This window comes from Gobius niger, assembly GCF_951799975.1.
Source record: "Gobius niger genome assembly, chromosome: 13".
Lineage (NCBI taxonomy): Eukaryota > Metazoa > Chordata > Actinopteri > Gobiiformes > Gobiidae > Gobius > Gobius niger.
This window is the reverse complement of record NC_136864.1, coordinates 8,052,817-8,066,122: the sequence shown is the minus strand read 5'-3', so window position 1 is coordinate 8,066,122 and position 13,306 is coordinate 8,052,817. Positions and strand designations below refer to the sequence as shown.

At 42.9% G+C, this 13,306-nt stretch overlaps 1 protein-coding gene across 1 annotated transcript; it reads left to right on the top strand.

Moving 5' to 3' along the window:
- Positions 1-401: 401 nt before the first annotated feature.
- Positions 402-2,888, top strand: LOC306972273 (zinc finger and BTB domain-containing protein 14-like). The gene is made up of 2 exons (XM_079568823.1): positions 402-522; positions 1,026-2,888. Exon 2 carries the CDS (start codon positions 1,048-1,050, stop codon positions 2,212-2,214), a length of 1,167 nt encoding a protein of 388 aa, XP_079424949.1. The 5' UTR covers positions 402-522; positions 1,026-1,047; the 3' UTR covers positions 2,215-2,888.
- The last annotated feature ends 10,418 nt before the right edge of the window (positions 2,889-13,306 follow it).

Here is a 13,306-nt window from a genome sequence, read left to right as displayed (position 1 = left end):
AAACCACGAACTCAGGTCAAAAACATGAACTAAACCAGGTCTAAACCAGGTCTAAACTAGGTCTAAAGGAGTAAACCACTAAACCAAGTCTAAACTGGGATTAAACCTCTTCATCGTTGAGAGGTCACTTTGAAAATAAAATACTTTCACTTTTAACCCAATTTAAAAATGTACTGGAGTAGAAAGTGAAGATACAGGCTCCAAAATGTAGTGAAGTAAAAGTAAAAAGTATTCATCATAAAATGTAATTAAGCAAAGTAAAAGTACCTATAATTTGTACTTTTTACTTTGTTCCTCTCCACCACTGCCTGCTTCTTCCCATCGTCGCCCTGAGAGGCAGAGTGAGCCTCCTGTCGCTCAGAGAGGATCGCGGTCAGTGCTCCCCCAGGCCGGCAGGGGGCAGCACAGCCACGGCGCGCTTCCTGTGAGCTTTTTGGTCACAACACGGAGAGGAGGAGGACAGCTCTGCACCGTCGTCGATCGCCTTTGCGTGACAACACAAGGAGAGCGCTCAGGCTTCGGGTAATAAGCTCTTTATTGTCTGTTTGTGATTTTAGAGCGGCCTTGGAGGCAGACGGAGGGCTCTGAGAGGTTTGTGTGGGTCAGCGCTGCGCTGTTTGACCGTGTTTTACTGAGCTCTAACACCGTAACATGCCAATGGAGGCTGCGAGCAAAATGGCTGGGCGCAGTCAAATGTAAAATATTCTTGCTAATTTAATCTTTAGGCGGAGAACGCCGCTGTCATCGGCCCGCAGTCCGGCAAATGCACGTGTTAAGTCACAGAAAGTGCACGTTTAAACATTTTGCACTTTTTCAATAACAGTTTCGGACTTTTAGCGCTGTCGGGCCTAGTGTTTTCTGAGGGATTTGTGGTTAGTGCTTCTCGAGCCGCTCTCACGCGCACACTGACAGCACTGCATAAAGTAAAGTTTGCAGAGCTGTGTGTTGTTGTGAGTCAGGGACTGTGCGCCTCTTCTGTGTGTGTTTACATGTGAACCAAGTCTGATGGTGGTCTGCCCCCGCAGGTTGACCCTTCTGACCGGCACCATGTCCGACTTACTGAGATACATCGACTATGATCACAAAGCCACCTTCCTGAAGATGCTGAACCAGCAGCGGATGGAGGGCGATCACTGCGACGTGGTGGTCGTGGTGGAAAACATTGAGTTTAGGGCGCACCGCTGCGTGCTGGCCGCCTGCAGCAACTACTTCAAGAAGCTGTTCAAGAAACAGAGCGACGAGGACAACTCTATTGTGGAGCTGGACTTTATCCGCTCGGACATTTTTGAGGAGGTGCTAAATTATATGTACACGGCCCGACTGGCAGTGAGGAAGAAGGACATCAACATGATGATGTCCTCCGGGCAGATCCTGGGCATTAACTTCCTGGATAACCTGTGCACACAGAAGAGGGAGCTGACTAACATGAAAACCAGAGAGAACCAGGCGCCCGGGGACCACGGCCTGAGGGCTCAGGACGCCATCCTGAAGGAGCTGGCCATGGAGGAGGTGAGGAAGAACAGCTTCTATGACCAGGGCATGGACAGTATGGCCGCCACTGCCTCTCATGTGGCTCAGCCTCACACCTACAACACTAACATCCCCAAAGACCCCCACACCCACGGCTGGGGCGCCGCCACCACCACAGACATGAAACTGGAGTATTTACTGTACGGCCACCGCGACCACGGAGCCCTGCAGCCCCCAGGGCCCAAACCCATGGACCATAACGCCAAAAAAGAGCGTCTGCTGACCGCCAACCGCCCCTACGCCTGTGAGCACTGCCCTAAAGCCTTCACCACAGCGGCACACCTCAAAGAGCACCTGAAGATCCACTCTGGCTTCAAGCCGCACCGCTGTGTGGTCTGTGGGAAGGCTTTTATCAGGGGGCCGGACCTGAAACGGCATGAGCGCGTCCACAGTAACGAGCGTCCGTTCGCCTGTCAACTCTGTGAAAAGGCCTTCAAACACAAGTCACACCTGAAAGACCACGAGAGGCAGCACAGAGGAGAGCGGCCGTTCAACTGTGGCTCCTGTGACAAGGCCTTTATAAAGGCATCGGACCTAAAGCGCCACTGGAATACCATGCACAGTGCCAACCCGCGCAGACAGATGGCGCTGTCCCCCACCACGGCCCATGGACAGGACCCCAATGACCAGAGAGACTGGAAACTAGAGACCGGGCCGCACTCACACAACTCGGGGGACTGCTGAGGACTCTGTACTGAGGACTCTGTACGGAGGATAGAATATATAAACGAAATGAGATGCTGTAGTCCATACAGCAGAGACATGTGGAGGCTGTGAGCGGACACAGGAAGCATGTTCAGACTGGGGCTGTACTATTCTTATTATTACGTCATCTCTCACCTGTAAAACATGTAAATGTTTAGTTCACTTCAGAGCGTCACAGAGATCTGAGGTTTCCATGTCATATTTTACTTTAATGGGGTATGTAACATGTACTATGTTTGTTTAATTCTGGATTTTATGAAAAGAGAGATGTGGAGGTTTTCTGCATAACATTTGTTGCATTGAGTATATTCATGTGGATGTTTTATCGGATGTGTTTAGTTGTACTGATTGCTATTACACTGTAAGACTAAGTGTCACGTTCAGCGTTGGACACAGACAAACCAAAGTCTTGGGAGTCCGGATGGTCCGTCGCGGGCCGTCCTGCCCGAGCGCGGCCGGTCGGTTTACTGTTATACAGTAAAGTCACCGCTTCACCAGGTATGAACCGTGTAAATACTGTAGCTTAGTTTGTTGCACAAATAGAAAATACACTATGAAAATATGCACATATAACATTGTCCTATTCCCACTTTGACAATAAACACCATTTGCTGTGTTTTATTGTCTTGACAAAGCCTGGTTCTTCCTCTGCATTTCTTTGTCTTCAGTGATTATTTTGATAAAATGAAAATATAGTGATTTGGAGAAGCGTGTATTTTTGTCCTGTGTGCATAACTACTATTTGTCATTTGAGTTCTGGCAAACCAAAAGTGCTTAGGGATGCTTTCTCTCATGCAAAATGTTGTTTCTGTTAATATTAGAACTGTGGAGGAAGCTGAGGTTAGAGCTGAAGAGCGAGTTCAAACAAAGGTGATTTTCTGTGACCTGGTAAAGCGGAAAATTAGTGCTCCAGCATGTGATATCTATTAATGCTGTAATCCTTTATAACCTAAAAAGACTTCATACTAAATCACCTCAAGGTTCCACTTCTTATCCGCCGTTATATCAGTCGCCATGCAGATAAAATGTCTACAAACTGTGCCCGAGATACGGATCTGTGGAAGAATGTGCTTCCACTCCTGGCCCGTATGACCAAGAACAAAACACGGCTCAGATTATTGTCGATACCGAGCTGAAGGTTAGATGGCTTAAATTTGCACCGAGGCCACAAAACAGACCGGGAATCCAAAACAAATGATCTGTCTCCTTCTGTGGGACGCTGTATTTGACTCTTCACTTTTATGAACTGATGATTTTGATAATGATGCTACTTTCTACAAGTGTCTGAAATGAATACTGTTGCTACAAAGCTTTTATATCGTAACATTTTAACCTTGACTATGACAGCAATGACCAAAATGTGATTAGCTATTGAATTACACACATTTTCATTGCCTAAATGCCCTATCCTACTCATTTAAAGGGATATTTCAGGATTTTTATCCAGAGTGTTACTGATTTCTGGAGATATTTTTTTTAGTAATTCATGCAATTCTTATATTTGAAGAGTTTCGTGGCGCTAGGCTAGTGCAAAGCTAGCGCATTTCTATGGTATCAGCTAGCCTGCATTAAAAACAGTCTTACACACTCCACAGCACCTGAGGCAAATCACTTATAACACCAGACTAACCATATAAATGTCTGTGTCGATAATGTTTGGAATATAACTGACCTTGCATCACATGAATGATCGCATTTTGAGGGACTATTTTCTAGCAGATCCCTCCGCAGCTGCGTAGCTTAACAACAACGAAGCTGATGCTGCTGAAATATAAAGTTGTTTTAAATGCAAAATGGTTAAAATGATTCTATCGACAGACATTTATATGGTTAGTCTGATGTTATAAGTGATTTGCCCCAGGTGCACTGTGGGGCGGGTCAGACTGTTTTTAATGCAGGCTAGTTGATACCATAGAAATGTGCTAGCCTTGCACTAGCCTAGCGCCACGAAACTCTTCAAATATAAGAACTGCATGAATCCCAAAAAAAAATATCTCCAGAAATCAGTAACACTCTGGATAACTAGGAAATGAGGCCCTATGTCCAAAATCCTGAAATATCCCTTTAAGCTCTGCTTCTTTCTCTATTCTGCAGCTACAGTCTCCGTGTGTGAAGATACCACCCTCACAAAGACAAACCTCACCTTGTTTCACGATCATTCGAGTCGCTCTCATCTCAAAATCTTGCTTTTAACCTTATTTTGCCTGTCAACACTAGATGGTGCCCTCTTCATAGTCGCTGACCTGTTGCTTTCCAGCCTCTCTGTGTCCATTCAGCTTCATCTGTCCCTGTAAACCCCAGAGAAAAAAGTTGGTTTTTCACACTATGAAGAAGCTCTAAACATGTTACACTGGAAATAGAGGAAGTATTCTGTAAATCAAATGCAAACTCACGCGTTTACGTTCCCTGCTGATTTGAATGCAGTCATGGGGGGAGGAGGGTTAATCATGTGTAGGAGACAAAGCTGTTCCCACTTCATTCAAGATCTTTTTATGTGCGTTTATTCAACATCTGCCTGTGACCAGATGTTATATTCAGATTCAAGAACGCAGCGGCTCAGTGGACGAGTGTTTGTCCACTAATCGGAAGAATGTTGGTTTGAAGCACACGGCTGTTGTGTCATTGGGCAAAACACTCGGTTTGAATAGAGTACAAATAGAGCCACGGGGTCCCCAAACCTTTCAGGCCACAACCCCCACACACAAACTTACCGTACTTAGGAATTACAGTAAGCAGCAAAATTATACAAATCTAGTTTAATAATATGGATTTGCTTGGTTTACTTTGCAATTTGACCTTAAAGTGATAGTCTGTAAGTTTAAATATTTCACAAATTTAATAGATTGTGTATAATTGACCACTTGGGTCTGAAATTTAAGGTAACGTAGCGTTTTGTTTATTTTGTTAAGTCCCTCCCTTTGCTGATTTCAGCAATTAATCAGAATCCGCATGATACCACTTTGACCAATGAGACGAGCTTTCCTGTGAACCAGCCTGTCAGGTCCAATCAGGAGAGAAGGGGGAGGAGCTTGATTGTTTACTTTTGAAAATTCTGTTCCTGCGCTACTCATTTTGCAAACTAGAAAGGCATTTACTTTCAGATTTCACTCCATCTCTCCTTGCTTTACAAACTTACAGACTATCACTTTAATTCACAAAGATGTGCTCTTTTCAATTAACCTCTTAACCCCCACCTGAACCGACCATGTTTTCTCCAGTTTGGCTTAACCCAAATCTAAAAGCTTCTTGAAAAAGGCATCAAAACAGTGACAACAATCCAACAAAAACATGACAAAAAGTGACAAAAGTAAGTGACAAAAAACAATGGAAAAGTGACAAAAACGCAACAATGAAGTGACAGTAGAGTGATGATGAAAAAAGTCAAAAAAGTGATGGCAACAATGCGAGGAAAAAGATCCATTTAGATCAATTTTGTAGCTTTCAACTGAGCCTATAGGCTGTAAGCTCCTGTCGAGCAGCTTTTAGATTTGGGTACTGCCATAAGAGGTTAAGTATTGTATCAAATATAGATTACATCTGTATTTTTGTGTCTTGAAATCATCTTGGGCCCCCCACTCCTCGTGCCTCGTGACTCCCCAGAGGGAACCGCTTTAGGAGCCACTGCAGTAAGCTGGTGAATATACAGTAGTTTACGCTAAATACAGTAGCTTTCACCAGGACCTTTTCTGCAAAAACTCAGGTTAATCCCCCCCACCTGAACCAAGCACATCCTCCAGTTTGGCTTTACCCAAATCAAAAAGTTTCTTGAAAAAAGTGTCAGAATAGCGACAAAAATGAGACGAAAATGCAACAATTAGTGACAACATGACCCAAAAAAAAGCAATGAAGATGTGACAAAAATGCGTAGGTCTTCGCTTTCAAATGAGCTGTTACACTTGCCGAACCTTTAAGATTTGGGTGAAGTCGAACTGGAGAAAATACACTTGGTCAAGGTGGGGGTTAAATGTTTAAAACGATAAGAGAAAGGCCTATTTAGTTTCAAATGCCTTTACTTGTCCAGAATGCTGGTCCAGGAGTTAAGTGCGGCTTTCTGACTCAAATTACAAAAAGAGTATTTTAATGAAAACCTCAAGATCCTCTATAATTTAATTTACAATGGGAAATGAGTCAAACTACCATGAACGTTTTCTATGTCACTTCCTTTTTTCTTTCGCCCAGCATGAAGCAAAATGATAATTACCATGGCTTAGACCTACCATAGTCCATTTTAGGTCTATTTTAGACCCAGTTCAGTCCGAATTTGATATTGATCCAGGCCTGGTAAATGGTAAATGGTCTCAACTTATATAGCGCTTTTCCACCTACATTAGGCACTCAAAGCGCTTTACAGCAAGGATCCACTCACCCATTCATACTGTCATTCATACACCAATGTACGCAGACACTGGGGGCAATGTGGGTGAAGTGTCTTGCTCATTCACCATTAGTACTACGGTAGTACTAATGGTGAATGAGCTCCACTTATATAGTGCTTTTATCCAAAGCTTTACATCAAGGAACCACTCACACTCCAATGTACACAGGCAGTGGAGGCAAGGTGGGTGAAGCGTCTTGCCCAAGGACAAGGAATTCGAACCCCAGACCTTCAGATCATGAGACCCGCTCTACCATCTGGTGTGGAAGGTTTGAGAGACATATGTGTATTACAGTCACATCAGAGCAAACATGTTGGAGACAGACTTTCATAACCTGCCTGGATAAAAGTACAATAATATCAAGATTTTTTTCTTCTTCTTCTATGGACCGTAACACTCCCAGCTGTATCCGAACCTGTGGGGCTGCGCCTGCTGAGCCTGGGCCTCCGCTGTGTTAATTGTAAAGCTCCATTTACGGCGCAGGTTTTGTTGAGTGCGTGTGAATGCCGAGTGCACTGGAGCGTGGCGTTTTCGTGTGCGTGCGCTGCAGCTCACAGTGCAGTGTGTGCATCTATAATGAGACTGACAGGCAACCGGCTCTCATGCATATGCTATGGACCAGAGGGAGGCGAGGAGAGCGAGGCGGGATGGTTGGTAGGCATTGGTCCCTGTGCGTGTGTCAGTGCATGCAAATGTGGCTCGTGTGTGGACTGAGAGCCGGGTAGAGGCGCATGATGGATTCATGGCGTGCGTGATGTTGCTGGGACGTGACTAAGTGGATTGAGTTTATACTGGGAATATAACTGTGATGTTTAGTGACCTCTGGAGGAGAGTGGCCAAACTGCATCAAACCACATTTTTATATTCTTTAGCAGAGGTGTTAAAATACAGTAGGAACAAGATTTTCTTTTTGCCTACAGACTATACATGCCTTTCAGTCATGTGACCTTTGTTGTTTTGGCGGCCATTTTGAATACCGAAGAAGAATTATGCAGTACTACAACATGTAGCAATATCTCTACTCAGGATATAAAAGAATTGATTGATTGACTGTGGCATTTTTATGTACTCGTAATCATTGCTCTAGAAGAAAACAGCAAAAACACGGCACCAAGGACGCACGTTTATGTGAAGAAACCAGTGAGGAAGTCAAAAGTACTGGCTACCCAGTTTCCCAGCTGGAGGAGGTGTGGATCGGTCCAGGCCGATAAGGAACAGTATATTCTGGACATGGTTGATTTGAAGAAACAGGTGATACATTTTATTTATTCAGTGGCATTCGATTTACTTAGGATTAAAAGCCATCATTAACTCATTGACTGCCAGCCATTTTCATATCAGAGCTCCCCACTGCCAGAGGTTTTTCCGGATTTTGACTGTTTTTTCAAGACCCACAGAAAATTAAGGTCAAAACCACCTAAGAAATTAGACTCTTCTTTCATCTAAAAAAAAAGTTTGTTTGCACCTCTTTCCATTCTTTAGTAATCGTCCGTAGAAAATAGGTGTAATCACCCAAAATGCTGTTTTCTGACCAAAAAGCTGAGAAAACGAAAGAGAAATGCTGCCAGTTCATTCCCCACATTAGGACGTGGCTGGAACATGTAGGAGGAAGAAAATACGTAATTTTAACATTTTTAAACTCTGTCCCTTAGTCTCTTTAAGTTTCTACTAAATGAAAGCAATTGCACAAACTGTCTTTATTTAAGCCGTTTACTGAGGCGGCTCTTTAACACACTGACATGTGACTGAGCTGTGATGACTCTAACATGTATTTTGTCACTTTTATAAAGTTTGGCTTGTGCAGAATCTTATTATTTATTTATTTTTTATTTTGTTATTAAATGTGCACCTGTAAATCAACATTGGTTGCGCATTAATCACTCGAGGGTGGGGGCCAGGGGGGTGGGGGAATTGGTGGCGCAGTGGCTTATGGGATGGCACATCGCTCCTAATCACCGGTTAGCACCAGAGGTCCCTATGCTAAAGTGGCTTTGATAGTTAGCATTGAGGCTCCTTTTCTTTCTTCCTAACTGACAGCCCAATTCGGAAGCTTCTTGTCATGGCGGACGCTGACGCACATCCGGTTTGGCGTTAGACCTCTTACAAATGTACTGGTTTCAGACGGGGCTCTCAGTACCTTGGATATCAGACTAGTTGTTGTTATCCTTCTAAATAAGCATTTCAAAAGCATTAAAACCCGTCATATGCACTTTAACCATGGTTTAGACCAGGGGTAGGCAACGTCGGGCCCGGGGGCCAAATCCGGCCCTCCAGCATGGAACCTTTGGCCCTCAAGATGATTTTGAGAAATAATAAAAAAGAGTGGTGCGCACTGAATGGGTGCTGCTGCCGGATGCTCTCTCATCGAATGCAATTTCTCCATCTGTGAGATCAATAAAGTATCATCTTATCTTATCTTATCTTAACTTCATACAAATCAGAGGTACTTTAACTAATGTAGAATTTAACCTCTTAACCCCTGCCTTAACCGAGCACATTTTCTGCAGTTTTCCTTTACCCAAATCAACTGGAGCTTACAGCTTATAGGAGTAACACTTCATTTGAAAGCTAAGACCGTCAAAACTGATCTACGATTTTTCCTCAGGTTGCCGCTGCGTTGTCTTCACTTTTTTGTTGCGTTTGTTGCTAGTTTTTGTCGATCTTTTGATTCATTTTTTTTCCCAAGAAGCTTTTAAGATTTGGGAAAGATCGAACTGGAGAAAATGTGTTCGCTTGAGGGGTTAAGTACTGGAATAATATGAAAAATACTGTCAATTACTTTAAAAATTCCAAACAGAACACCAAATGAGGTCATATATTATGCACAGCACGGGCATTTGTGTGCTTTACTTTTGGCTAAAATTGTCAGGTTCGGCCCTTGGTCTTTTTACAATGAAGAAAATCAGCCCCCGACCGAGCAAACTTGCCTACCCCTGGTTCAGACCTACCTTTGTCCATTTTAGGTCTATTTTAGACCCAGTTCAGTCATATCCGACTAGTTGTTTGTTTATATATAGGCTATTATATTATTATATATATCATTATATCTTTTACAAACTCTCCTGGAGTGTCCAGAAAGTATGAATCAAGAGTCTTATCAATGGAGGGGATAAAAGCAGTTGTGATTATCCGCTTTGTTTTCCTCCTCTCTCAGATGTGCCTGACCCGCCTGTTCGTATTCTTCTCAGTGTACCCGTACAGTGCGCCTGCAGCCGGTTCCCATTACTTCAGCCTGAACTGCTCCAAACCACAAGCCTCTGCTAAATGTCTCCTCCCACCCATCCACCCATCACAGCCCCACGACTTCCCAGAACAGAGCAGCGTCTCATTAAAAACACTTCAGCCGCCTTCATCCCTCATATATACAGTATCAAAACAATGAAACAAGTGCGTCGAAAACAAAGACAGCAACGTTATTCACACAGATTTTCATCATCTCTGGTCTTTTCTCCGCTGCCATCTGGATTCTCTTTGCCTGATTATGTCCTGTGTCGTCTGCAGTCGTTTTATGAGTAGTTTTATGTTTTTGAGGAAAGACCAGGCAGCGTTTCGCCGGCGTCACTGGGTAAAAACGCTAATCTTTCAAAGCGCGCTGCAGTTGTCGTAATTAGAAAGGAAACTGGACTCGGAGTGGATGTTTTAAAACTGTGGTGAGTTTTTTTAGCGAATCACGAGCCTCGGGATAAAAGTGTGGAAGTATTTTAGGCTCAAATGCTGTTAATCATTGTGGGAAACATGTGACAAATGCACTGTTTGTTTTTAAGCAGCAGCTCAATTAAATTAATTCAGTCTAAATCACTTCTTAATATTTTCTGTTTTAAATGCCATGGGTTTGTTTTTGTTCTTGATTGTGAGCTGTTGTCTTGTGCCGAATATCAGCAAGTTTATTCTATTCTAAATACAAACATTTTGTGGGGAAATGTATTTTTGCACTTAAATAAAGAAAAAAAACATCTTATTGCACTTGAAGTAGATCTCAATTTACTTGAATTGATACATTATGTTCTGCTTTAATGCAATGAACAGCGCCTTGTTGGATTACTTACACCAGGGGTAGGCAACGTCAGGCCCGGGGGCCAAATCCGGCCCTTCAGCACAGACCCTCTGGCTCCCAAGATGATTTAGAGAAATATTATTATGCAAATAAGAGTTCAAATACCTGTTAAAGTACCCTAAAAATGAGAGAAATAGTGTCAGTATTATATTAGATTATTAGATTTCGTGACAGAACGTCCCACTTGGTCATTTTATATGAAGTAAAATGGGGATTCTAGACCCAAAAGTGGGTCGCGGAACCATTTTCAGTGGGTCGCGAGTCTGAAGGGAACATTTATTTAATATTTTCCATCTGAAACTGCATGGGAACACTAACATAGTTTGGTAAAATTTTTGTTATTGGGTTGTGAAAACTTGTGAGGGCTTAATGTTGGGTCCCGAAGCCAAGCCACTTTAGAACCACTGATAAACATTGGTATTTGCAGACAAAAGTTCTTTACTTTCGACTACCCTGGTGTTTTGGCGAAGATGAAAAGCGGCCCTCCACGACCCAAACTTGCCTACCCCTGACTTGCACTCTAAACCAGAGATCCTCAGCTGGTGGGTCGGGACCCAAAAGTGGGTGTCGCAGAACCATTTTTTAGTGGAATATTTAATTCCATATTTTTCTCCTATAAAAGTATAACAAGATTTGAATTTGTGAAAATGACATGTTGAAATGTTTTTTTGTTTTGTTTTGTGTCAGTTTTATAGGTTTATAAATATTATTAATAAATGCAATACATTTATGGGAAAAATACAGTATTTTGTAAAGATATCACAATTGAAATTCTTATTGGGACTTGCCATCGGGTTGGTGCTAGATCGTCTGCTCTGGAGGGACAGTCGGCTGAGAAAACTTGAGATGTCATGACACAAATTAAGGGCCAGGGAAATGGTTAACCTTAAAGGAACAGGCCACTGTTTTTACACACTGAGTTATGTTCTTACCTGAGCTTATATGAGTTCATGCGTAACTGTCTGGTCTTTGTGTGTGCCCTTAGTCACGCACAACAACCAAAGATGTTGTTTGCATTTGGCCTCTCCCAGCATATTCCTATGGCTCCAAACGGGGGTGAAGTTGGAAGCTCAGGTAAGAACATATCTCAGAATGTAAAAACGGTGGCCTGTTCCTTTAAGGATTAGGGTTATTTGTATTTTTAGACAAACCGACTCATAGATCGATACAAAAACACAGAAGACCGTCCCGCCCGAGCAGATGATTGAGCACTAACTGTTGCCATAGTAGGATTATGGTGGGTCCAAACAACATCCCAGTTGAGAACCACTGCTCCACCTTTGACTAGACCCAGCGAAACCAGTGTAAATGTACAATGAACCCTAACAATAAACCTCATTGGCTCCAAGGAAATAAATGTTAAAAGCTTCTTAATTGCCTTCTCTCTCTCTATCTGTGCCACGCCTCTCATTATATACAGTTGTACATGAAATGCATTTGACCCAGCATCCGGAGTTCTCTGTCTAGATGTCAGGCTAATGGTCAAAACCAATATTAACCTCTTATGCTTGTTTTGCAAACTCTACACACCAAGGCCTGCACTCCAGCACTCCAGTCAGCCACTGCAGTCACTTGTGGGCTGAAGTGTTCCTGAAGGTTGGCCTAGGTTTAAGCGTATTTGTTTGTAACTAAACATAATGAGAGAAATGTATCTTAGAGCTCAGATATCAATGTCGCTAACCCCTAAAACGTCTTTACTGTACAAATATGTCTTCCCTAATATAGTATTTTGGACATCTATATGACAGCCATGTAAACTGATCCCCTGTAATGGCTCATCCTTGTCCCGTTAAAGCAGAGGTGGTATCTATGAGGAATGCTTCTCCTCGCTCCACACAGGACCCCCCTCTCTACCCCCCTGTGTCCTGTGTCAGACCACATAAGAGCAGGTTTTATTAACTATGCCTCAAAACTAGACAACACTCCTCTTTGTATCTCCACATGGGCCTGTCCCGCAGAAGGAGACCAGCCTTTGGTGCATAGAGATCTGGGTTATCGGGACCATCTCTGCAGAGGTCCCACGCAGGGGCAGAACCTTCTAGAGCAGCACTGCAAAAACAGAGATACGGGTTCAAATGGATAGAAACCAGTCATCAATGATCAAAGATAAAGCATAAGCGAGTAAAATAAAGTGCTTTTTTTAAATCATACAACAGAATTAGACCTATTTCATAAACCTAAAACTCACATAAGTAAGTTTAACTCTGAGCAGATGTGCAGATAAGGATCAGATCAATCCACAGTGGGACGTCCGGTCACTGCTACTGTGTCTCCATCACTATGTCATACACTTGTTATCTGATAGCAGTCAGCACCTACATATTTCCCTGACTCCTCTTACATATGTCCGAACTCACTTTTTCTTTGGGCCCAGAGGAGGAGGACAGGCCACCTTTGTCCCTGAATCCATTACACCCATGAGCTCACCAACATATAAGTAATTTTACTGCATATTACTTCTATTTCTGCTTTTTCTATGTCTTTCTTTTGAAAATGGCCTGTCCAAGACAAGGTTTTAATTGAATATGATCCTTAACGATTTTTTTCTGAAGCTATAAATCCAGACTGCGCAACATTTTACCCAATATAAATAATAAAACACACTCATTTATTTAATATCGGGTCATTTACAACGTTTACA

What these genes read in the sequence shown, in the direction of transcription:
- LOC306972273 (XM_079568823.1), top strand. Translation starts at nt 1,048, where the DNA reads ATGTCCGACTTACTGAGATACATCGACTATGATCACAAAGCCACCTTC.